We start from the raw sequence: 25604 nt of genomic DNA on the forward strand, positions 1-25604 counted from the left end.
TAAGCATTTCTATTTAACAATAATTACTATTTCTATTATATTATTTTTACTAAAATATTGTAAAAAAAGTATTCATTTCAAATATTGTTAATAAACACACTCGAAATACCCGCTATTTCTATCGATTTCGCACGATCGATTGTCAGCAATTTCACTTCAAAAAGTTTTTCTTTTGTTGTGTCAGCCATTTTAAAAAAAAATGGATTCAATTAAAAATTTTAATCTTTAATATAGATGTTTATGTCGGAAAAGCGTATAAGGAAAAATATTTAGCAAGAAATTGATGTAAATTTTGAAAATAATATGTATTTGAAACAAGTTTTGTTACCAATTATAAACATTTCTAGATAACTCTCGAACATTCGATCCGAAGCTTATATATAAGGCTGCAACTAGCACTTTAAAACAATTGTATATATGATTAGCAGTGAAGGATTTCTGCATTTTTACTTTAAGTAATTAAATTCGTTAAAAATGAATCTAGAATACGATTCATTATTGACATCACCAGAATCACTTGAAAAATTGTGCAATTGTACTGAATGTTGCACGTGTGGTGAAAAAAACAGTAAGTAAATACATTATATTAAATTAAAACTATCGGTAGCCAATCCGTTAATTTTTTATTTTAATCGTACTTTTGTATTTATAGTACACGAATGGACTTGGGATGAAACATTGACAGGAACCACATTTCGACTATCGGAAGACAACCTTGAAGTTAAATTTCATCCATTCTATAGCAATGGAACAGCAGCTATACGTGGAAATCAATTGATGAAAAAAGGCAGACATTACTATTGGGAAGTTAAGATGCTGTCTCTGATATATGGAACAGATGTGGTAAGTAAAATCATACATGTATTTTCATGTTATTTTTATAACAATTAAAAGTTATTTATGAATAATTATTAAAACCATCAGCAATGATTAGTAATAAAAACATTTTCATTTTAGATGGTTGGTGTAGGTACTTCAAAGGCTGAAATGAATGCAATTAATAAATATTGTTCTTTGCTGGGTCATGATCGAGAATCATGGGGGTTGTCTTATAAAGGTTTTATTCAACATAATGGCGAAAGTAAAAATTATGCTCCTCGTTTTGGTAAAGGAAGTGTCATAGGAATTCATTTGGATACTTGGAGAGGAACTTTACAATTTTTCTTAAATCGTAAACCCCTTGGGATTGCATTTACAGGATTACAAGGTGTTGAGCTATATCCAATGGCTTGCTCAACATCTGCCAAAAGTAAGATGAGAATAACACAAAGCTGTTCTGTACCTGTATCCTTACAAATGGAATGCCTTGCAATGTTGAAACCTCTTCATCGATCATATTTATCAGCTGCATTTCCTGGTCTTCGTGACATGTTCAACAGTATATTTGCAGACGTTCTTCGTCATAGACAAAGTTAGTATTCGATTCGAAATCGTTTTTATTTAACATATTTTAGAAAAAAAACAGTAGATCTTACAGGAAATTCATTCGTTTTTGCAGATTGTAATGGTGATGATGATGAAGATTATGAATATTATTTTCCTGAAGAATATCTTATTTTAGATGACTTTGATTTCGCATTAATTGGATATGGTCGAAGAAGGAAAAAAAAGAAGAGAATGGAGATCCAATCGTCATCAAACGCTAAATGCGTTAAGTTATCTTAAAACTTTTGTTTCACTATGATTTATCATGTTTTGTGATTATTATTTAATGATACATTGATTTATCCAGTTATCATGAATTCATTAAATATTTTATATTTCGTTTAATTACCATGTTATTACGTACATCCTAGCTGATATAACTGAAAACAGAATAAATTATGACACTTTCTTACAGTTTAAAAACGACTTTTAAAATAAAGATACAGTATATGAGAAACAATTGAACTTTTTTATTTTAATGTTAAATCAAGAATTGATATAAGATGTTAAGTATATTATTAATAGGAAAAATAATTATTATTTATAAAATAATAAAATTATAATTCATTAAAACAGAGAAACGTAGATACAATACAAAATGACAAAGATCATCAGTTCAATAATTTGTAAAAACCGCCACAAAGACAGCTAGTTTTCCTTTGTTTATTTGTTTGGTAATGTGACTAGATGGAGCCACTTCATTTTTAAAAGAATAAGATTTACTACAGTTAGAGTGTCGTTCTGTCTATTGTATTTGCTACTTTCAAGATTTAAAGGAACAAAGTAAGCCGTTTTCTTAAATTTTATTTATTGTGTTAAAAGTGCTTAGCAACAATTTAATTATCTTAAATATATTTGAAGTGATTACAATAATAACTTGAGAAAAGATTTCAATTAAAATATATATAAAACGAGAAAGAAATAATTGATGGTATGTTATTATTCATTTACACGTTTGTTGGCGCGGTTTTCGTGCCTCTCTTTTTTATGTCAGCCATTTTGTTGAATTTGTTTCCTAGTCTACATCCCCCTCCCAATTGAAACAACCGAAGGTCGACGCTGCGATACATACTCCACTAATTTTCTATAAAAGTATTTTTGGTTAGGTTATTAGTTATGTGTCGTGTAGGGTAATTTAGTAATAAGTAAAAGTGTACATCATTAACAATATTAATTGTTTATGAGTGAAATTACGTTGAATATAAAAAAATAATACTTTGGCGGTGGCGGGCCGCAAAAATGAACGCGCGAGACAGCAGCGAAAACGAGGAAGATAACGACGTAGGTAGATGGTGGGTAAACTTTGTGTTGATTGGTGAAGAAGAAGTTGAAGTTGTTTATAGTCATTGTGTTTTTAGAATATGTTTTAAATAATTTCTTTCACTATTTATTGTTTATTTTTCTGGAAATACGAAAACCATTGTCCGCCATCCTACGTCGCACCACCGGTCATAGACATTATGCAATTTGTCGTCACAGTTGCTAAACCCATCGTATAACCTCTCGAATCATAACCTATATAATATAACCTCGTATATGTCAATGGACTATCACTGAAAATAGAAAATACCACACGTTATATTTACACATGTATATTAATTATCATTATCCACTGATATTTTTTTACTATTTTCATTCTATGCTGTTATAAATCGAATCTCATAATAATTTTTCATTCTCCATTTACAGTGAATCGCATTATGAAGTAATTAATCGTCAGAGTATGGATGTTTCCGGCGATTTGACTCTTCAATGGGTTGAAGAGGTAGGAAATGTTATTCACGAAGAAGTAATATGTGGATTAGAAGCTGATCTTGCCCAAGAAGGTGAAGTTATTGGAGCTTGTGAAGAAGTATGTGTTGAAGAAACTGTTCAAACTTCACCTGATACCAATTCTTCATCTCATAATCTTCCTCCGGATACTGAAATATTAATGGTACCACAATCAAGTGACATGGAATCAATTTATATCGTTCCACAAGATCAAGGACATGACTATCTTAATATTCAAGTTACAGAGGAAGTAATTAGTGATAATTGGGATCGATCAGGTCCAGATGATGGGTAAGAATCAATTTTATTCGATCACCATTGAAATTGATTAACATTCATCTTTCGTTTTTGTATTGTTTTAGCGTTGAAATTCCAGAAACAAAAGTGTCACATGACAATTTATTGGAATATGATGATATGGAAATACCTTTACCAATTGATCAAGATTCCTACACTAATACACGACCATATCCCTGTGATTTTTGTAGTCGAAGATTTCGAAAAAAAGCTAATCTTATGAATCACATGGTTGCTCATCAAACTGATCGACCACATGGTTGCAATCTTTGTGGCGCCCGTTATGTTCGAAAATGTGACTTAATGAATCACTTGAAAATACATGCTTATGCTCCGTCACGGGATGGTCTAGAAGAAGAATTAAATGATGAAGACTCTATGGTTCCCGATGAAGAAGAAACTGTAAAGGGTCGTCGTAAAAAAGCTCAGCTTTCAACATCAGCAAGGAAACGTAAAAATAATACAACCGGAATGATGAAACGAAATATTAATCTTGATGGTTTAACTAAATTAGATGGTAACAAATTTAGTTCAAAATCTTATGAATATGTAGTCGAAGACATGCGTTTATTAGAAGATGATACAGAACAGGAATCAGATGTACGGGGTGAGAGTATTGCTTCAAGTTCAAGATGGAATGATTCAATGATTACAGAATCTCATGCTCCACGATGGCCAATTACTGATCCTACAAAACCTTATGTATGTCAATATTGTGGAGTTGGTTTTGCTCGAGAAAAAGCTTTAGCTTCACACGCGCGAATTCATGGAGGTGACAGTCCACTAGAATGTACAAATTGTGGTGACATGTTTTGGGATGCAAATGTTCTTCGTGAACATGTACGAACGAAACATGGAATTATTTCATCTGATGGAATAAATGTAGAGTATGAAACCAATGAATCCTTTACCAGTGATGATAGAGTTGGTGAATTTTATTGCGATACATGTGGTGTTCCATTTCATCGAATGGATCTTCTTAAACGTCATCGAAAAATTCACATCAAACAAGAAACTGATGAATCAATAGAAGAATCAAGTCATCATCATGTTTGCAATGTTTGTGGTGAGTGGTTTGAAGAAGCTCTTGCTCTTCTTGCACACGCTGAGTTACATGCTCGATCACCCACTAGACGATGTTTATTGTGTGGAGAAAGGTGTAGAGATGATGCCGAAGTTGCTGAACATGTTCGTCAAAATCATGCTGAAGATGCACCTCCTAATACCTGCACGCTTTGTGGTAAAACGTGTAAAGATAAGCGAAGTTTATTAAAACATTCATGGGTTCATAATGTTGATAAGACCTTTGGTTGTACTAAATGTGGAAAACGTTTTCATAGTAAAGCAAGACTGCGACGACATATGGTATCACATCGTAATAAAATGGTTGCTTGTGATGAATGTGGCGAAGAATTTCCTGATGGTCGTGCTCTTGTTAGTCATCGTCATTCACATAATAAAGAATTGGGTGGAAGAACTTTTCCTTGTCGAGAATGTGGTAAAACGTTTGGTAGTCGCAGTTCACAGCAAATTCATATACGCATTCACACTGGCGAAAGGCCGTATGGTTGTCGATTTTGTTGGAAAGCTTTTGCCGATGGTGGTACTTTAAGAAAGCACGAAAGAATACATACCGGAGAAAAACCATACGGATGTGCTATATGTCCTCGAGCTTTCAACCAACGAGTAGTACTAAGAGAACATGTACGTGCTCATCATTCAGGTCCTGATCCAAAATGTCATGGAAGTTTAACTCCGTACCTTTGTAAAGTATGTGGTGATTCATTCGCTACATCTGAAGAAATCGTTTTACATATAGTTCAACATTGCGATGACAATACAGCATTACGTCGACAACCTCAAGTGGGACCAAGAAAATATAAACGAAGGCGTAAAATTAAAGCTCATGAATCATCAATACCAGTTCTTGTTTCACAATCGAATGAAAATTTTAATAGTATAGAAGGTTCAGAGTCTGATGATAATACAAAAAGAAAACTTGGTAAAAGAAATAAACAAAATCGCTCGAATGTTGAAGAAGGATATCAAAATGTATTGAAAAGTTTCGAAAGTTCATTGCAAAATATTAATTCAATAGTAAATTCCAAAGCTTTAAGTACAGCTAAATCAAAAATTTCCAAGAAAAAGATAAAAAAAGAAGAGAAAAAGACTCCAGAAACGCCACCTCAAGCTCCTCCTGGTCGGCCGAAGATGATTCATACTCAAAAAACTCGTGTTCCTGTAGAGTTAGGTAGTGATGGTGTCAAAAAAGGACAAAAAACAAAAACTATGGTTACAAGAACACCTAAAGTAATACCTGGCGAACCAAAGCTTGGAATATTTCCAGGAGGCGAAAGAAATCGTCCAAGAACTAAAAATGTGAGTTATCATGTCGAAGGTAAATTTCAAGTAACTCCGGCGACTTTTCCACGAGCAAAAGGTTCATCAGAAATCGCACCATTAACTCAATCATTTTCCGATGTAAAAATTAAAACGGAATATAATGTAGTGGCGAGCAAATCAAGTAATTATGATAGTCAAAATGGTAATATTGAAAATACGAAAATTCATGATGATAAGAAAAAATCTCCTGTTAAAGGAAGAACTTTAAGACGAACAAAGATGAATATTAAACAAGAACCAGAAGAGATATTAACAAACGAAGTAGTGCAAAATAACGAAAATGAAGAGCCAGAAACATCAAATATTTTTAATCAACCTGAAATTGATGGTAACAATATGGAAGTTGCATTTGAAGCGCATGTTATTGCAGATGAAGTAACAGAAAACGAAAGTATTCTCCCTGATTTAGATAACGTAAATCATACAGAAGAAGTGTCGAATAGTAATAAAATGAAATTGAGTGTTAAAGTAGAGTCAACATTACAACATGAACATCTTCTTCAAAATGTATCGCAAGATATACCAGAAACTATCATACCTGATGCTGTCGAGTATACGTGTGAAATGTGCTCAGCTGTATTTGCAACTCGTGCAGAGCTTTTAATCCATGTACCCATACATATTTGATTTTATTCAGTTATGGTATGTTAAATCTTGATATATACCAAGCAATGTGTTAACGTAATTTCATCGATACAAGGTTTGTTTTTTTTCTTTTATTAGTAATGTAATATTCCTACATTGTAAAAGACACTTATGGAATTCACATTTGAAAAAAAAAAAAACTTGAAAATTTGTTATTTTATAAGAAATTCCTTAATGTTAAATATTTTTTTCGTTATTAAAAGTTTGAAAAACACCAACTCTGTATTAGTTAATTTTTTTCATTGATGGTTATATAAACCAAATGAAATATTGAATTTTTTTTTATAAAAAAGTTTTTTGATAATTTGCATCTATTTAACAATAATCATTTGAACACTGTTAATCGCTGTTTCAATAGAATTATTTTTAGCAACAATTGTGTGTAAAAATCATTTAAATGAACGATTTTCGTTAATTGTTGGTTTGGTATGTATACTTGCAAGAGCAAATTTGTATATTTGTTCATAAATATTTATGAAACTATAAGTAAATATTATTTTTAATAGTTTTCGTTAATTAATTGATATAATATTAAAACAAATTCGTGATTTAATGAAATTTCTGAGGTGTTTTAAATACTATCTTAATTAACAATGGAGATGGAAAGAATCGATAATGTAATGTTTTGTACATAAATTGTGAAGCTATCAGTAATATCATAATATCGTTTAGTACGTAGTGAATAAACATATATAGTTAATTAGTATCTCTTCATACATTTGAAAATTATTAAAAATTGTCGAATGAAGTTCCAATAGTGTTTTTATCGTGAAAAAATAAAAATTGCAGGATGAAAATAAAAATAGATACAAACATAACAATGTATGGATAGTTTTTTTATACTCTAAATAACTTTTATTATAATCTGTATCAAAATTTTAATGATATTTCATCTTTATTTTCACCTCGTAATCCCATGAATTTCAATTTTTCATTAGATAAAAAATAATTGGTATCAGTCTTTATTTTATGTGCTGAGTAAATGAATGAAAAATTTCAAAACTTTAATTGATTTTAACATAATCAAATGCCCGGGACAATAGCGTGTTAATATCATCTATATAATAAAAAATAGTTATGATAAATTTCTCAGTTATTCTAACTGATCAGTATATTTTTATTTTATTTCATAAAATAGTTAATAATAATAAAATTATAATTAAAATTTCTTTCCAAGAAAAAAAACACTATTCTCATTTGTTGTACACATATTTATGAATAAAAATCAAATATAAATTTTTTAATATGAAAATTAAACTTTGCCTTAATTGTACAAAAGCAAATTAAAAAATAATGTCGTGAACTATTAATATTCATAATAATAATATAAATAATAATAATTTCTCTACAAAGTAAATATGTAAATATAAATTTACATAATTGACATAAATAATCAACCTTTGTGTTTTTTATATAACTATAAGAAAACTTATATATAAACAAAAAAGAAATATTTGGAGAAATATACTGCATATAATTAATAATAAAAAATGAATAAGTAAAATAAAAAATTTATTTATAGTGGTTACGATATTATTATTATGAAAAATTGATTATTGTATAACTTAAACTTTGTTTTCATAAATTATTTTAGTCATGATACATGTATAATATTTAACATGTAGTGATTGATTGCATGTTATAATTTTACTAAATTTAAAAAAAAGGTAAATATAAAATTCAAGTCAAAGAAAAATCTTATTCATTATATATTAATTAAAGAGTTATTATACAGCTGTAATGTAAGCTACAAAAGATAATCCTAATAAAATTAATTAATATTAATGATAATCTTAGTCATAAAATGAATAATATGATAATTTTGTTATGTTATAATTTGAAAAAAAAATATTACAAAGTTTAAAATGTAATATTATTATTTATCATTTGGATTGCATAGTAAATTGTACATATTATCATATATTTGGTATCACGCAATTTGCTGTTAATGGTAGTTGTATTTTTTCTTTCAATAAACCATAAATAAATTAAACTAAATGTTAGATTCAACAGCATTACCTACATAATTTAATATTAAAGTACCTAGACTTATGATCATTTGTAAGATATAATACAATCCACTTGTTGCTTATTTGAATTATGATCTTACCTATCAAGGATTAAAAATATTCAACATGGTATAATACTCCAAAAATTTATCTCTAAATCTGTTTCTTTTTCCATTATTAACACTTGGTATTCTTTGATTTGTTTCATCAACATGTTTTATTTAGTAAAATTTTCAAGGATATGTTCTAAAACCAAGTATGTTTAGAAAAGTAATGTGAAGAATGATAAGCCTGTAAGATCCAATTCAGCATTGATATAACTTACATAGTTAACAATTATTCATGTTAGTGGGATTTGCACTTTTCACTTTGTTAACTCGAATAATTTATTAAAAAATTATCTAAATATTTCCAAAGTTTAAATAATAATGACTTATTTAGTGTCTCATTTTTTACTTATAAACATTTTCGAGAAAAAAAATTAATATTACAATAACACCATTTGTTTTGAATCAAATCACTTCAATTCTTTTATTAAGGTATGTAATCACAACATCCATAAATCTCTCTTTCAAATCCCATTGTAATAATAGACCCCAATATTAATAAAGCTCCAATTATACTTGTTGAATTGGGGACATCACCAAAGAAATACACTTGAATTATATAAGCTAAAATGATGTCCAAAGACCTAGTAACCGATACTTTGCCTGCACCTTCAATTTTTAAGGCTTTGGTTACAAGCACTTGACCAGATAGTCCCGTAACAGCAACTAAGAATATTAATCCCCAAGTTATCCAGTCTCGTGGAAAGGCATCAATGTGATGATGAGCTTCAGATACGACGAAGAAAAAGAAAATAGCTGATAAAAGAATCCAGCTTGACAAGTTGAAAACAAGAACAGAATAATGAATTTCTGAACATTTTCGCATCACTACAATGTTTAAAGCTGTAAAAACTGTTGCAAGAATTGCACAAATATAGCCCATAACATCATAATGCTCCATATGATGCATCTGTTATAAAAATTATATGAATTAGATTAATTATATTATAGAAGGTTTACTAAAAATGAAAATTTATAATTTTTTGTCATGTAATTTGTCATTGAATTTTTAACTCTGAATGTCAATGATGATTATCGATGACAAAAAATAAGTTGAAAAAATTAACGGCTATGTAACAGACATTTTATATATAATAAATTTAATTATTATTACTTGAAAGATAAATGGTGGCTTCGCTACAAGAACCACTCCGGCAAATAAGATACATATTACAACGATTCGAAGAAGTCCACATGGTTCTTTTAAAAAGATGAACGATAATGCAATGACAATCACTGGTGAACTGAAAATTATAGTTGTAGCATCTCCGAGAGGAAGTTTTCTGAAGCTATAATACAATAATGCCAAGGTCATGCCACCTACTACACCCTAGAAAATATTTTTAAACTATCAAAAATATAAAATAAACAAAGATTTTTTCTTAATAGAAGTATCTGGTTCTTCTATTGATATTTTTGAAATTATTTATCAGAATGTATTAATTTAAAAAAGAACATTTTTAATTAATTAATTTTTAATCAATTATCTTTGATAACGATCAATTGATAATAATAGTAATCATTAAATAAAGATGCCTTTTATATTGACTTAATGAAAAAAAATCTTTTCGTATTTACCTGTAAATGAAGTAAAAGTCGAGAACCTTTTGGCCCTAATAAATTTTTTCCATGTCTTATTGCACTGATAAGCATTATTGTCATCTGTAGAAGAGCTCGAATACCGAGCAAAACCATCGGATCAACATTCCTAATAGCTTTAACTAGAGCTGAGCTGATTGTAAAAAATGCTCCCGATATAAATGCAAGAAAAATACCAAACCACTTTGTACGTTCTCGGTAATGTTCGATATTATTGTTGAATTGTTCGGTATGCTGATAAACTGGTGGAATACTATTGTATGATGTCGTTGATTCTATGTTAAATTTCATTATGTACTTGCTTTTTAACTCTGGAACACTGAGATGATACTACTCTATTTAATGGTGATACATTTATAATGTGTCTGGTCAACATATTGACTCATGATTAACATATTAATTTATATTCTGTTGAAGCTTAAGAAGGATTAGACTGAAATTTATTAGTTACTAAAGATCAAAATTTTGTAGTCTATTATTTGATTCTATAAAGCTAAAAAATTTTCAATTAAAGAGAATAAAAAACTTGAATTTTGTAAGCTGGTTATAAGATTATTAAAATATTATTTTATTTTATCTTTCATATTATATATAATAACATTAATTATATTAGTGGTTTTTTTTAAACAATGTAAAATATTTTTGTATATTTTTTCATCAAAAATATATTAAAATTTTAATTTGCGATGATTATCACGATATTTCAGTCATCATTGGTATATCTAGTTTTACCGAATATAAAATTGGTCCATTTAATAATTGAATATTAACAATAAGAGGCAATTAATCTTTGCCAAAAGTAACTTTACTTGGTGGTTGATCAACACGGTAAAGACAATTAGCAACATTAAAATATCCCAAATATTCAACGGTATCAGGAGTAGTGTCAATATGATAATGACCACCTTCGCCATGATGACTAAAACTATGGAAATGCTGAACACGAAGATCTAGGTCTGTAGTCTCTGATGACACAAACGTTCCAACAGCAATCAAAGGTGCTGACATATCATAAAAATTCAACCAATCATTCAAGGATTTTTCAGTATTAAGTGGAGTTGATGAAAAATCTGGCATTACGTGTTGCTTAACTTTTCCTTCTTTTAAAATAAAAGTACCACCTAAGCCTTAAAAAAATCAATTATAATATCATTAGATAACAGATTTTTATATAATTAAATTAGGAAAAACAAAATATTGTACGATGCAGATTTATGTCTACACATACATTTTAACTGATAGCCTAATACAAAACACAAATGTTTAAATAAAGATATTTACCCACTAAATCATTTGTGTAATATTTTTCCAAAGCCTTCTGCATTGTGGCTATAAAATCCAACTTTCCAATACGATTTTTAGCATAAACTTTAATCACTTTTCCAGTTTTTCCTTCAGAAATAAATAAATTAGCAAGTAACGCAAATCTAGTATCATTTTCAGCAGACTTCTGAAGTACACATTGATCTTCTTGATCAACCCAAGCCAATCTTGTTTCATTGGTTACTTTATTTGGAGCAATCAAAACATTCATCATCATCTAGAATAACATTAATATTTTTACCACTATTAAACACTATAAGTTGGAAATTGTCTTTGAGAAAAATAAATGTATTTACTTCACAATTACGTGATAGTTGTGGCCATGGCCCAGCTCCTGCTCCAATTACAAAGGCTGTTCTATCAAAATTTACGGAATTTAATATTGATTGTATATCATAAACTTTGTTTCTTTGTACAGAAGGTAATAAATAAGATGGTCCACCAACTTCCAATATTTGAGCATTTCCTTCAAGACCTAAAAAATGTAATACATTAAATGATGCAGTACTATTTATATCATAATTATAAATGTAATGGTAGGATCATACCTTGTGCGGCTAATGAGAATGGTTTCTTTGTTAAATCTGGACAATCAACTATTTCAACTGATATTTCTTTAAAATTTTTCTGAAGAGCAGGAGTGATAACTAAAATAATTAGAAATTTCAAAATTCTGCGTTCAGAATTTATTTCAAGACGCCAAGTTTTATATACCATTGTTTTAATGACATACCATTTTTTATTTCATTCAAAGAAGGGGTGAGAAGAACCCTGTGATCAATTTTTACATTTTTCAATGTTTTTACACAGATTGGATCCATTTCCTTCAATTTAAATTTAGAATTGATTTTTTGTAACGATAAATAAAAATTATACTCTTTATTAACCTTATTCAACAACTCTATTAATGTTTTTAACATTTGAAATCAAACTAACTCACGCAAAATTAAAATTTTCTTTATCTTATCATTTGTTTTCAACCTATCACTTATCTGTCAGAACCCTGAAACTGATAAATCATTTTTAATTTTAATCATAATTTGATGTTTACTTCGTTTAATCAGTCTAATAAAACTATCATTTATAAATATTAATATAGGATAATTAAGCAAGCTGACTCTAGATTTTTATATTCGTTATTCTAATCTAAATTATTCATCTTACATGTTTGCTGTTGAACTTGTTTTCTCTGAAAAATTATTGGAATGAAATTATGCTATATGTCAACGTAGACTTTCTTACTTTCTTATTGATTATGCATATATATTTTATTTTCTCAGTGCATTCAGAATTCAGCATTGATATGGCCTTGACCATAATGATTGTCCTTGACGCAAAATTTTTGTCCTGTATTTAACCTAAATTTGATATTGTATTTGGGTCAAATTGATAAAACCGGATGTACAATAAAAGGAAGTTTATTATACATCATTTGAATCCAGCCGTATATGTATGGTATGGGGTCTCGCTTTCGAACACAAATGTGTTGAATAAACATACACGCCGGCAAAGTTTATTAATTTGAGTCAAATTTTTTTGCATTTATTAAAATAAACATGGTTGAACAACAAAGAAGAAGGGTTGAAGATAATATGACAAGAATTGTTGAAGAAATTGATAAATCTTATTTACGTAAAATGCAGGTAATTTCATCTAATACAATTTATAACCTACAATTTTTATGTGAGGTTAAATAATATTTTCTGTATGACTTGATAAAATTATTAAAACCACATGCATCATATCTGTATATACATTAACATTTGAATGTTGTTATTTGTCATATCTTTCAATAATAATCAATACTAGTATTGTTTATTTCTTGTTCTTAAAATTGGTGTAAATAATTAAATATAAAAAAAAAATGAAGTCATCTATCTCATCAATAAAAAATCAGATCTAAAAATGTGTCTTATATATTAGTTAAATGAGAGAGGTTTATTTTTTACTTTCATTGTTGAATTTTAAATGTTTACATACTGCAGATATTACTAAAAAACCAAATAATTATTTTTTTCGTAATCTCAAATACAAATTTAATTAAAAAAACTAGTAGCTATCGATAATTTTATGAAGAAAACTTGAAAAATGAACCATATTACATTAAAGTACGGATTGAATCAGAAAATTTATTCGGCCTTTTTGAAGCGTCCATAAAATTTTTCTTTAGCTCAAACCACATTGGAGAAGAATAAAATCGTAGTTTCAGATGAACTAATTGTATTATATATTTACAACTAGATACCATTTGTTACTATAGGTGTGTAGAAAACTTTAGTCATCTTGAATATAATTTATATTTTTTAGGCTGATATGCACCGATGTGCAGCTAATTGTTGTGAAAATCAATCTCTTAGTCTCCAGAGAGTTCAACAATGTATAGAAACTTGTAGTATATCTCTGAACAATGCTCAACAATATGTTCAATCAGAATTTGAACGAAGCCAGGTAAAAAAAAACAATGAAATGTAGCAATTAAGAAAACAATTATTCATTAAACAAAAATTTTTGTTATTTTTACTGCTACATCGTTTATTTTTTCATAAGCATTTATTTTCATAGAATAATAATTTAATAGAATCGACTGCAAAGATGTATTATGGAGTGTAATGACAGTATAAAAGATAAAATGAGTCACGATCCATCTCAAGATGAAGTTAATAGATTGAGTGAAGATTTTGAAAAATGTGCCACCAAATGTGTTGATTCGTACTGCGATCTTCTTCCGACTTTGGAGAAATCGATAAAAAAAACTTTAAGTAGTGGAAAATTTGATCAGCATCAGTAATTGGTCCTACCAATAATTAGAGTGTGTTCAAAAAGTACGATTTTTTTTTGCATTCTCAATTTTATCTTTAAAAATTCTTTATTTTACTTTATTTTTATTGATATAAAGTAGTTAACCAATAATAATATGAACTATTTTTGTATCTTTCAGATAATCAGCAATTATTTAAATGTATTAATGATGTACATAATAACATATTTGTTTATATGGCATTCGTTTCTTTATTGTTAAAAACGAAAATGACAAATCTGCATGTTTTAGCAATGAGACTGTTACGAGATATGAGGCATAAAAATAAAAATTCTTAATTAAAACAAATTTTATCGTCATGGTATTTATTAATTGGTCACTGTAAGATCCACAAATGAATCAATTTACTTTTTACAATTTATACTTTTCCACAGTAATTTGTTTGGATTGCAATAATTTAATTCATAGTTTATTGCACATAATTCAAATAAGTTAACCAATATTCATTTCAATATTACGGTTTTACTTTTGTTTTAACTGTGATACGAAAAAAAGCCAATTGATATTTTTTTTCGTGCAATTCTTGTTTTTAACTTTCATTACCACACACTTCAATTGATGACAAAAAATATTAAATGGAAAAAATATGGTATTTCATTCAAAATTAGTTTTCAGTTGTATAAAAATAACTTAAACGATCTATAAAATTAGCAATGTATATTTCGGAGAGAAATCAAACACTCAAACGTGACGCTTAAATAAATCATTATAAAAACAGACAAAGCTCATAAATTAAAATAACCTTCGTTGATTGCATCTTTACGTATCACGACAATGATAGAATGTGAAAAAGTTCTATTGATCCATTTTTTGTATGAAACGGTTGAGTGAAGTATATGAAATTCAGTTATATCATATATTATTATTAATTAATGTATATGAATGAAATTGGACTAGAGTTAAACTATTTCCTTTTCACCTGTCAAGATAATAAAGGAAATTTATCTGGTCACGTTTGAGTTTTATATATTTTTGAAATGAAATTTGATTTATGATTCAACTATAATAACAAAAATATTGTCGTCATATAGAAACTTTGTCAATAAAAGTCACCTCAATATCAGTTCGTAGTAATATGAAATTTAAATTATTCGATCCAATATATTATTTAAATAATATTTTATTTGTTCTTGCTTTTTCAATCAAGATTATAAAAGAAAAAAACACCAGGATTTTTTCCTTATAATCGGTATCATTTTCGTTTAACATTACCTAATATCAATAGATCATTAAGAAAATTGCTAAAATATATTTTGATACCTCGTAAATAAATTTATCTTAAATTTTTAAATACTTTTAATGTGTCTTTACGTGGTTTATCTGTTTTTATTCAATGATTATATCAAACTTTATCTGTTACTTTCTTTCAAAGCATTTCAAAATATTTTAAGCAATTTTCATTTGAATCATTAGCTTTCCTACCTAGTGATAGTTGAGAAAATTGTTACTTAATCAAGGAATGACTAATTTTTCTCAACTATTTTTTGTGATCAACTTGATGTTTTATTTACGTGTTTCCTTGTAATTATATAAATAAAAATACAGCACAATTAGTAAAGAGAGAAACGAGCGGGAAAATTGAGTACTTTTTCGGTTATTTGGCACCAAAATATACTTTTATATTTTCATGTAACTCTTACTTCAGCAGAGGAATTGAATGAATTAGTTCAATTCAATAATCAAAATGATAATTTAAAAATTGAAAGATTTACTTTAATTATTTTATTTTATAATTTGCCTCTATGATCACTTTGTATGGTGTTTCGTTTTATTATTATTTTTTTTTTGTTTATCAAAATTTATTTCCCGTTCATTTCTGAGTTGAAAAAGTCGAGTATACTTATTTCATCATCTTCATTCTCCTATTATTTTTATTTTTTTTTTATTTTTCATTCTATTTTTCTTAAGATCTTTTACTCTTGTTTTACACTCACAACCTTCATCCTGAAATTTCCAGGGCAAATCGTCAAAAAAATATTGCGAATAGCCCAAAATTTTGGTAAGAGATTCAAGATTTTTTTTTGAATTCGCTTTCTTTATTAGTACAATCGAGTTCTTTTCGTTATTATTATTAATTACTTTTCTTGTCAGCGACTTAATTTCTCCTAAGTCACCTAGAGGAATTCCTCATTTACTAAAAACTCCGTTAATGTATTATCTTTGTAAGCAAAAAAATTTAATACTTCATTTTTATTTATTATTTCACTAATTTATAAGTATCCAATAAGTATATTTTTAAGGTCAAATAATAAATAATTTTTAATATATTGTTAAAATATAGAAAAAATGCAGCAAAAAATTTTGTAAAAACTATCGTTCGATGTTCTGGAATTCGTTGAAAATATATATGTAAATGCATTTGGTTTGACATGATAGAATTTAACTTGATTTGATTATTCCAATGATTAGATGATCATGATGAATTAGTTTTGAAATTCATTAAAAAATATATAAAATAAGTTATTCCATTATTTTTGACAATGATACATCATTATAAATATCAAATAAATTTGCCTACATAGATAATTACAAGTTACGATTTAACGATAAGTAATTTGGAGGCTAAATCACTTAACGTTAATTATTTTTTTTTTGTTTTTTCTTCTTTTTACGGTTTTTGCTTTTTATGCATTAGCTGTTAATTTTACAGGGTATCCTGCTAATTTACCAAAATGTATAGCCGCCTTCTGTTCCACCTCCTAAGAACGAGCTCTTTTTTTGTGAAAGGGCAACACTGTGACCTGCCATAGCTGCCAATTGTGCTGCATTTGCGGCTACTCCAGGTGGAGGTGGTGGTAGAACTTGTTGTGAAATACCATCAAATCGCGTGCCATCAAAACCATTCTAGATGTAATGAAAAATTATTCAATATTCAATGTAAATATTTATCTAAAATAAATTTGAAATTATTTCTCAATTAAAATTGAAGAGTTACAGAATAATTTTTAACAAAAATATATTTTTAAAGAGATCATTGGAACATAGAACATGAAAATAAAAACACCTAACCAAATTTAGCGGTTATACATACTGGTACCAGCATAGTTGGTCTCACTGGTGCTGGTTGCATTGCAGCTGCAGGATAATACGCAGCAGCCGCTGCCAATGGTGGATAATACTGAAGTGGTCCATAAGCTGCAGGATAGCCAGTTAAGTATCCTCCTGGATAACCTTGTCCATACATTGGTTGATACATCTTAAAACAAAAGATTCATTCAATTTTTGTGATTTTTTAATTTAAATAAACCTAAATTAATTAATATTGATATAAAAAATTCTATTTATTTCTACTTAGAAAACATTCTTCGATGAAATTACCAAAGTGAACCTAAATATTGAGAACACATTGAAATATGTAAATTAGAATTTTACCATTGGATGTGTCAACGTTTGATCATACGCGGGTGGAGGTGGTCCTTGCGTTGCATAAAGCTGGGGTTGATTTGGAAATACTCCATATGGTGTAGCTCCTGCAACTGAATTGAGTTGACACATAGAAAATGGTTTAGACAAATTATACTACAAATAAAAATAGGAATAAATGGCACACAACATCATTGGAAATTATTGATTACCTCCATAGGTTGCAGGTTGAGCTGGTGCTGGAACAAAACCAGTAGGTGGATGAGGAGCCACAGGATATGCTGTAACACAATAACCAAAATAATGTACTATTTTTACAGACCCAGTTTCTTGAAGCTTGACCTATCCTTTAATACACAGTACCACCATTAAATAATGATAATGCGTTTTCTATATCTGTAAATTTATATTTTCTTTTTATTATTTCGGTTATTCTTTATATGTTAATGCTTTCATTTTACATTTAATATACTTTTATATTATAAGATACAGAATTCGCGTTATCAAAGTATCGATTTTTTTTCAGATAAATTAACGAATATGAATACTTTTTGTATACATATTTCTGAAAAAGAAACGACAATAAGAGTGGTACTCCCACATCCACGGATATATTTTATACATGACATACAGTATTTTTTTATTAAGATACTAATTAAAGCTCAAAAATGTTAGTCACTAAATGATTATATTGGGTAAGAAATGGTAGTAACCGAAACAACCATACGATGCCCTTTTGTCACCGCTAATTTTTATCTTTAGCAAAATTACTATTGCATTGATAATTTTTTTTAAATCAATATTAGCTTTAATAAGACTAACAATATATATTTGAAATAACGATTATAAGTTTGCGGATACAATTCGGGCTCGTATCAAATGTTAATGTTTACGTGCCTTTAAATAACCATTATAAATATAAATTTAAACATAAATATGAGCATAAACGTGGATATAAACCATTAATTTTTCAGAGGCATATAAACGTTACTTTGGTGCGAGTTAAACTAGAGAATAGTGTTCCGAGCAATCTAATAACTAAATAATCGCTTAAATAAAGAATAATATAATGAACAAATATTGACATATGTATACTTTATTATTATTGCTGAATCCTGAACAATAATTATTATTGTCACTATTATTATTATTTGAATTTAATTAAAATAATAAAGCTCATGTACTCTATTCCCAGTTTTTAACTCTTGATAAGAAAAAAAAACCTACTCTTAAAATTATGTCTAAAACTAATATATAATAGAATACAAAATCAATTTCAAAGCAAATAGCGTTACGCAATCAAAGAACTACCCAAAATACATTCGTCTAAATTTTCGGATCCGAGAGTAAATTTTAATAAAAGTATTAATAAAAAACACTATTTTCTCAAATTTAACTCTTTTTATAAAGTTTGTTTTTGTTGAAAGAATAAACTGTTTAGTAAAATAATGGACTCAAGGATCCGATATTATTAGAGATGAAATAAATAAATAAAAATACAAAAAAAGCAAAAAAGAAAGCCATAATAATAAAATATCAATTGGTCTTTTTTTTATCATTTAAAAAATGAATAAGAAACGACAGATGAAAACATTGATCGATCATGTAGAAGAATTTGAAATAAAACTTATGTATAAGTAAGAAGATTAGTGAGAGACAAAACTCGAAATTTAGAAAAAATTAAAACGGGAATGAAAGTATTAATTATTATCTCTCAATTCACCAGATTAATTTGACTATTAGTTGTACTTTAAAAGTGAAAAATTGTGTAATTTATACAAATGTGTACAAACGATATGATGAATATATACATATAAGGCATTATATATTACATGTTTATGACATGTGTATATATAATATATATATGTATATAGCATTCCATACATTAAAAAATCGTGACAAGATTCAGCAAACCACAAATTTCTTAAATGTCCAATAAATAAATGTCAAACATCATCAGAGGATTACAAATTATTTTTGATAATTACTTAGTATAATATTAATTAAATAAAATTAGGCGATCTGTCAACATATATATATATATATATATATATGCAAAAGTGTCATCCAACATTTACTCATAAATTGACGTCAACTACAATTAATTAAACATTTTAAATCATGTGCCTACCTATGATTATTAATTGATGCAGTACGCCTAATTTCATTTTATTTTTATATAGATAAATTCAAATTACATGAACTGCCGTAGCATCGAAACATCAACAAAAAGTATTTGTTATTCATTTTAAAGTCATCTCAAAGTTTTTATAAAGGTATGTTATTAATTGCTTATGCTATTATAGTTAAAGATCATTTTTGTTGATTAGTTTTTCTGCTCAAGCTCGGCAGCAGTAAATGGACATTTTGTACTCTAACATAGACGTCAGCCCACATCCAATTGTCCATGGTTAATGAGTGTTGTATTAAATTCCAGAATTGTATTTTAAAAAAACGTTATGCATTAAATAATTCTGTAATATCATTCAACACTCTAAAATATTATTTATGTGTCAGTGCCACGGTGCAAACAATTATTGAATCCATTAACAATTGATTATAATATTAATAATCACTAATATTGGATAATTGAAAATTTCCTGCTTTCGATTTTTCTCCCATTACGGCAACTACAACGCATTTTAGTTCATTAAACATATTTTTGTCCGTTTTTCATAGAAGTTGTAATATATTTTTATATAAAAAAAACGATTTATTACAAATAAAATAAATAATTCACGAATTTTATGAATACTTTTTGAACATTTCTTATACTGTTGTATTATGTATATGTATAATAATTATTATGTAATTATATTAATAATAATAATTATCATTATTATTCAAACTGTTCATTCGGGAATTTTAATCGAAATGCTTTAGGTGGAACAACAGATTCTTCTTATCGTTTTAGACACCAATATAATTTGAGCATTCGGTTGTCTAAAATGGTTAAGAAGCTACTGTTTCGAAGCTTAGAAACTCAGGATTTATTTTTATTTAATCATTTTATGAAAATCGCAATTTCCATTAAGCTCACTATTAACAGTATATTAGTATTATTAACATGCGCATGCCTATCATGTTATAAAAGAAATTCTCCTGTTTCTTGTATAGTTTTTGACAAAGTCTTTTTGGAGTATTTTTTATGATCAAATTTTTCAATGACATATGAAATTACAAAAAAAACGAATTTTTTTTCATTTGATTTTATGAATAAAAGTTGTTTACAACGAAAAATTAATTATTATTCAAAAATTTGTATTAAGCTTGAAAGAAATTAAAAAATACGATTTATTTATTCATGAAAAAAATTTTCATCCTGCATATTATGTTACAATTTTTTTCTCTTTTGAATTTTATAAAATAACTTTTTGTTTTGTGGATTTTAAATGGAATTTATTGCATCTTCACACAAGAACGATGAGAACTTAATTTCATTGGTTTTGTAATAGAATTAGATCACAAAGTACTTATTGATATTATAAGTTTGTAAAATTTTTAAGTACGATCTCCAATAATCTTTGTACGTTAAATATGACTTTTCTAATATAACACAAAGGAGAATCTCTTTAAAACTAAACATTAAAATTAAACTTTAAACATGCATAAATAGAGTATATTAACTACTAAACTATAAGATCTCTTCGTAAATAGAATTTTTTGGGTTTTCATGATTTTTAAGGTAAAAAGTTAAAGATTAAATTAGTTTTTCCCCTAAAATTAGACAATTTATTGCGATTATTTTTATTCTATTTAGAAAGAGATCTTTAATATTTGATCATTGAAATTTTTACAGTTAAAAAAAAAATTTATTTCATGCAAACTTGAAAAATAAGATATTTAATTACAAATAATGAAGAATATTTGTTTATTGAATTTTTTTTCTTAATATTACTTATACTTTTTTAATTTTAAATAGTGAATGGTTCTTTTTAGCCTCTTAGAATGTTATTTTCATTATTTGTAAAATGTAAAAATTTACAATTTTTAATTCTAAGCATGCATATTAAAAATATGAAAACCTATTCGAAACAACACATTATAATATTCTATATTCAATTATTGACATAATTTTATAGCGAAAATAAATAATTAATTCAATTTTAGTTTTGTATTTAAGTAAATCAACTCTAAACTCGATTTTTAAACTATTTAAGTTAATAAAATTATCGCAGATTATAAAATTATGTCAGTGATAAATTGAAAAATTATTTCAACCATTGCATGATGTAAATAAATAAGAATAATATTATTCATAAAATTCTTAAAATTAGAAAAATATCTTAAAAAGCGAACATTCTAAAATAGAAATCTAAAATAGCAACTAAAAATGTATTAATGAACTACATTTATATCAAACATGGCCACGAGTTTTCGTCTTCAAAATTTTTAAAATCGGCAAATTTTAGATTTAACTATAAATGTTAATAAATTTTGAATAAATTAAAGTAATTTAATTCAAAAGATTTAATGAAAATATTTCATTATTAAACTTGTGGCCAATTAAAAGCAACATGCACTATTGTTAAAAGTGAGCTACCAATTTACTATTGAATAGAAATATTATAAATACGCCGAGCTCAGATACAGCATTCGTGTCCACCCCGTTGATCTGCTATTATCTCAATTATATTTAGCATTTAAAGTACATTCGATTCTATTATATAATATTATTAATATTAATTCAATTGATAATAACAAAATATATATATATATATATATATAATGTTGTACTTTCTGTAGGTGCTAAATATCAATAAGGAATAATAGCAATCAAATAATGTAAAAAATAAGAAATAAGAAAAAAAGAAAAAACGAACAAAATAAGCAATCAGCCAATACCACGTTTTCAGTACGAAATGTCGTTACACCCATATCAATATCTTACGTTCATATTGATTTGGACATATAGCAGCCGACGTCTCCAATTCAAAAAGTATAAATTATTTGTTTCAATTTCAAAAATGAAAAACATCACTACTATTTAATCTCAGTGAATGCTGATGCCAAGGCTCCTCTCAATGATGATAGTCTGAAAAAAAATTCAAAAAATAACAGTCGTAGACTTTGTTTTAAGTTAATTCATTGATTTTCATGGGTTTACTAGACTTTTTGAATCGAGAGTCGTCTGACTCATTTCTAACATAAATACATATGTATATAAATATTTATATATGCATAACAAAATAATAATTATATATTTATTTATATACATATATATATATATATATAAGATTATAAGTATATAACACGAAGTGATTCAAGGTATATATAGAAGGTGAAGTTAGATACGTGGCTTTCACTGCACGATTGTTGATCAGCAAGGCTCCACCTATTGACTTGGTTCAAATCATCATCATTGTAATCGTCCACTGGAATCATATCGATAGCCGAAACTGTAGCCGGGTCCATTTTTCATTATTTCTTTTCTTATATACTCATTTTCATTTATAGACAGACAGGTTAACTGAAAACTTTTCACTTTGTGGTCGGAGGACTTCATCAATCACACAAAATGTTCAAGTATTGATCAGCTTTGTCATAACAGATACTTCTTTTAAAGATTATTCTTTATAAAATTCGTCAAAGTTTACAATCCAGTGTCTACGTTTAATTCATACCAATGAATACAATTAATTTTCCAATAAGTTGATTTAAAATTTAAACATGTTGGAATTGTTATTTAAAAGAAAATGCATAAAATTAAAAAAAAAATATCTCTTAGCAACATAAAAATAGTTCTACTAAATGTCAATAAACTGAATGAACAGCCAAATTACCAAAACATTATTCTGTATTTTATTGGCTTTCATTCATCATGTTTTAAATAGATGAATATTCATATCAATAATTATTATAATTTATATATTAACTTTATATAAAAAATTTTGTTTCGATAGTGGTAATTATTAATTGAATGTTTGCTCCGAATCTGATAATGTTGTATTTAACATAAAAATAAATTAATTTTTTTATTTTAATTTGAAGAAAAAAATAAATGCATATTTTTAATGCATTTAATTGAAATGCCACATTTTAGTCATTGAAATAATTAAACAACATAACGTTTAATTTTAAGGGGCAAATGCAAACATTTTCTATAAATAAAGTTTTCGATAATTTAAATAAGAAAAAAGAATATGTTAACGTGGCAATAATGCCAATAGTGCGAAAATTTTTTGCTATGCAGTTTACAGCATTGAAATTCCCTTCAATCTAAATTTATATTAACATTTCGACGTCAAACAAAAAAAGTTATAAATTAAAATAATAATGAGATAAGTCTTGAAATTTTATAAATATAATAATTTGCTAAAAATTTGATTCTTGACTAATTGATTTAATGATTCTTATTACACATAATTAACAAAACGCGAGCATTTTAACATTGTTACAATGTTGTCACATTTCTTTCAATAAATTTTATCCCTTTTATCTTGTTTAATTCGTTTTCATTATCTATTTCATTTATGTTCAAAAAAATAAAATTAATATTTTTATTTTAATAAAAAATATGTGTGAATTATTGAATTAATTTATGAGAAAATTTTTCAAGAATAATTTAAATAAATAATGTATCTAAAAATTCTATTATATATATATTATTCAAGGATTTTCGTTCCTGATAATTGATAAATTACATAAAAAATAAATTTTTACATTGAAAAAAAAGCACAAATAAATTGTGGCAAAGCAGCAGAAAGATACACCATTAATGTATAATTGCCGAGTATTGATTAAAAAAAGGAAATTATTGCAATTTTAATGATTTCCTTAATTCTTGAAATAATTATTACGGAATAATGAATTTTGAGAGAGAATTAAAGAACTCATGTGTTATATGATAAAAAAAAGACAAAATAATAATAGTAGTTTGAAAATAAGTGCATAACTTGAATAGTGACGGAAGCTCTGCAGACGGAGGAAAAGAAAATAATGGAAACCTAAACGTGGGAAGCCATTTTGTATTTCCCACACAGGAGATAGTATTGATTAATCTGTCATTTAGTCGAATAATTCGAATACTTTTTTGTTTGAATGCGCGGATTTTTCATAAAATTATGCTATATGTTTTCTAATTGACAACATGGTTAAATTATAAATTTCCTCTATACATTTATTGCTATTGTAATGTAAAAAAATTCACACAATTCTCCATCAAGTGACAAGTAATAGTCACACAATTTACTAATTTTTTTATCTCTTTCTTAAAATCTATATATGAAATTTTTAATTAATTCTTCTTTCAAGTATTAATATTTGTGTATAGATATATATTCACTATTTTCCAATTCTTTCATCTGATTTTTTTCAAAATTAGAAGCCGCGTTCATGTCTTATAGTTACCTTTCTTGTCGGTCATTATTGCTTAAAGTTTTGCTCCCGAATACTTAATGAATTATCAAATCTTTTAAAAGATCACGTATTAATAAACTTTTCTTTGATGCGCCTACAATTTTCTTTTTATAGAGACGGTTATAACACAAAAAATAATCGATGTCGCACTCTAAACAATCTAAGCACTGTTCAGCATACTCATTCACACTACTCTATATTCTTACTTTAGATAACAAAAAGTATTTTTGCAGATGCGCACACTTTACTTCCTAGAAATAGCACATTATATGCATTTCCAGGGCAGCCAACGACAGTAAAAACACCGCATATCACCTGCAGAGGGCACACAACAAATTTGATTCACTTCCGGGTATTTAATTTTTTTTTCTAATTAAAGTGCTTTTATGTCATATTTATTAAAGTAAACTTTTAGTTTTAATTCCTATTTTTATTTTTTACAATCAAAAAATCTACAATTTTATTTATAATTGCGAAAGTATT

General features: G+C 27.1%; 6 protein-coding genes across 11 annotated transcripts; 3 read left to right on the top strand and 3 right to left on the bottom strand.

Moving 5' to 3' along the window:
• Positions 1-158: 158 nt before the first annotated feature.
• On the top strand, positions 159-1873 carry LOC118073722 (SPRY domain-containing SOCS box protein 3-like). 2 transcript variants are annotated; one of them, XM_035094410.1, is made up of 5 exons: positions 159-285; positions 348-568; positions 653-843; positions 958-1411; positions 1499-1873. In XM_035094410.1, exons 2-5 carry the CDS (start codon positions 475-477, stop codon positions 1663-1665), a joined length of 906 nt encoding a protein of 301 aa, XP_034950301.1. In that variant the 5' UTR covers positions 159-285; positions 348-474; the 3' UTR covers positions 1666-1873. The 2 variants fall into 2 exon arrangements, with proteins under 2 accessions (XP_034950301.1, XP_034950300.1); XM_035094409.1 differs by having other exon boundaries at positions 175-568.
• Positions 1874-2200: 327 nt separating this feature from the next.
• On the top strand, positions 2201-6752 carry LOC118073640 (zinc finger protein 569). 4 transcript variants are annotated; one of them, XM_035094272.1, is made up of 3 exons: positions 2201-2356; positions 3115-3489; positions 3561-6752. In XM_035094272.1, exons 2-3 carry the CDS (start codon positions 3149-3151, stop codon positions 6523-6525), a joined length of 3306 nt encoding a protein of 1101 aa, XP_034950163.1. In that variant the 5' UTR covers positions 2201-2356; positions 3115-3148; the 3' UTR covers positions 6526-6752. The 4 variants fall into 4 exon arrangements, with proteins under 4 accessions (XP_034950163.1, XP_034950161.1, XP_034950162.1 ...); XM_035094270.1 differs by lacking the exon at positions 2201-2356 and adding an exon at positions 2458-2717; XM_035094271.1 differs by lacking the exon at positions 2201-2356 and adding an exon at positions 2458-2706.
• A 2301-nt stretch (positions 6753-9053) lies between these two features.
• LOC118073619 (solute carrier family 35 member G1) lies at positions 9054-10657 on the bottom strand. Its single transcript, XM_035094237.1, has 3 exons — positions 10238-10657; positions 9774-9989; positions 9054-9569 (listed from the first exon to the last, which is right to left on the bottom strand). Exons 1-3 carry the CDS (start codon positions 10547-10549, stop codon positions 9087-9089), a joined length of 1011 nt encoding a protein of 336 aa, XP_034950128.1. The 5' UTR covers positions 10550-10657; the 3' UTR covers positions 9054-9086.
• Positions 10658-10854: 197 nt separating this feature from the next.
• LOC118073748 (ester hydrolase C11orf54 homolog) lies at positions 10855-12936 on the bottom strand. 2 transcript variants are annotated; one of them, XM_035094452.1, is made up of 6 exons: positions 12746-12936; positions 12315-12584; positions 12130-12228; positions 11878-12056; positions 11540-11798; positions 10855-11385 (listed from the first exon to the last, which is right to left on the bottom strand). In XM_035094452.1, exons 2-6 carry the CDS (start codon positions 12499-12501, stop codon positions 11042-11044), a joined length of 1068 nt encoding a protein of 355 aa, XP_034950343.1. In that variant the 5' UTR covers positions 12502-12584; positions 12746-12936; the 3' UTR covers positions 10855-11041. The 2 variants fall into 2 exon arrangements, with proteins under 2 accessions (XP_034950343.1, XP_034950342.1); XM_035094451.1 differs by having other exon boundaries at positions 12315-12590; positions 12746-12893.
• Positions 12937-12961: 25 nt separating this feature from the next.
• Positions 12962-14687, top strand: LOC118073753 (protein FAM136A-like). The gene is made up of 4 exons (XM_035094458.1): positions 12962-13224; positions 13889-14029; positions 14160-14403; positions 14520-14687. The coding sequence occupies exons 1-3, from the start codon at positions 13138-13140 to the stop codon at positions 14367-14369; spliced, it is 438 nt and encodes a 145-aa protein (XP_034950349.1). The 5' UTR covers positions 12962-13137; the 3' UTR covers positions 14370-14403; positions 14520-14687.
• On the bottom strand, positions 14688-25339 carry LOC118073750 (DAZ-associated protein 2). Its single transcript, XM_035094454.1, has 5 exons — positions 25113-25339; positions 17975-18043; positions 17772-17875; positions 17431-17595; positions 14688-17243 (listed from the first exon to the last, which is right to left on the bottom strand). The coding sequence occupies exons 1-5, from the start codon at positions 25126-25128 to the stop codon at positions 17064-17066; spliced, it is 534 nt and encodes a 177-aa protein (XP_034950345.1). The 5' UTR covers positions 25129-25339; the 3' UTR covers positions 14688-17063.
• Between the last annotated feature and the right edge of the window lie 265 nt (positions 25340-25604).

This window comes from Chelonus insularis, unplaced genomic scaffold, assembly GCF_013357705.1.
Source record: "Chelonus insularis isolate UGA/USDA-ARS -01 unplaced genomic scaffold, ASM1335770v1 scaffold_362_pilon, whole genome shotgun sequence".
Lineage (NCBI taxonomy): Eukaryota > Metazoa > Arthropoda > Insecta > Hymenoptera > Braconidae > Chelonus > Chelonus insularis.

Coding starts and splice junctions, on each gene's coding strand:
- LOC118073640 (XM_035094270.1), top strand. CDS start 2,665: ATGAACGCGCGAGACAGCAGCGAAAACGAGGAAGATAACGACGTAGGT. Junction 2,718..3,114: donor GATAACGACGTAGGTAGATG/GTGGGTAAACTT, acceptor CTCCATTTACAG/TGAATCGCATTATGAAGTAA. Junction 3,490..3,560: donor CGATCAGGTCCAGATGATGG/GTAAGAATCAAT, acceptor GTATTGTTTTAG/CGTTGAAATTCCAGAAACAA.
- LOC118073750 (XM_035094454.1), bottom strand. Junction 17,876..17,974: donor TCAACCTGCAACCTATGGAG/GTAATCAATAAT, acceptor AACTCAATTCAG/TTGCAGGAGCTACACCATAT. Junction 17,244..17,430: donor GACCAACTATGCTGGTACCA/GTATGTATAACC, acceptor CATTACATCTAG/AATGGTTTTGATGGCACGCG.
- LOC118073619 (XM_035094237.1), bottom strand. CDS start 10,549: ATGAAATTTAACATAGAATCAACGACATCATACAATAGTATTCCACCA. Junction 9,990..10,237: donor GACTTTTACTTCATTTACAG/GTAAATACGAAA, acceptor AATATTTTCTAG/GGTGTAGTAGGTGGCATGAC. Junction 9,570..9,773: donor AGCCACCATTTATCTTTCAA/GTAATAATAATT, acceptor TTTTTATAACAG/ATGCATCATATGGAGCATTA.
- LOC118073722 (XM_035094410.1), top strand. CDS start 475: ATGAATCTAGAATACGATTCATTATTGACATCACCAGAATCACTTGAA. Junction 569..652: donor CACGTGTGGTGAAAAAAACA/GTAAGTAAATAC, acceptor TTGTATTTATAG/TACACGAATGGACTTGGGAT. Junction 844..957: donor TGATATATGGAACAGATGTG/GTAAGTAAAATC, acceptor TTTTCATTTTAG/ATGGTTGGTGTAGGTACTTC.
- LOC118073753 (XM_035094458.1), top strand. CDS start 13,138: ATGGTTGAACAACAAAGAAGAAGGGTTGAAGATAATATGACAAGAATT. Junction 13,225..13,888: donor CTTATTTACGTAAAATGCAG/GTAATTTCATCT, acceptor TATATTTTTTAG/GCTGATATGCACCGATGTGC. Junction 14,030..14,159: donor CAGAATTTGAACGAAGCCAG/GTAAAAAAAAAC, acceptor ATAATTTAATAG/AATCGACTGCAAAGATGTAT.
- LOC118073748 (XM_035094452.1), bottom strand. CDS start 12,501: ATGTTAAAAACATTAATAGAGTTGTTGAATAAGGTTAATAAAGAGTAT. Junction 11,799..11,877: donor AACTATCACGTAATTGTGAA/GTAAATACATTT, acceptor ATGTTATTCTAG/ATGATGATGAATGTTTTGAT. Junction 11,386..11,539: donor TTACACAAATGATTTAGTGG/GTAAATATCTTT, acceptor GATTTTTTTAAG/GCTTAGGTGGTACTTTTATT.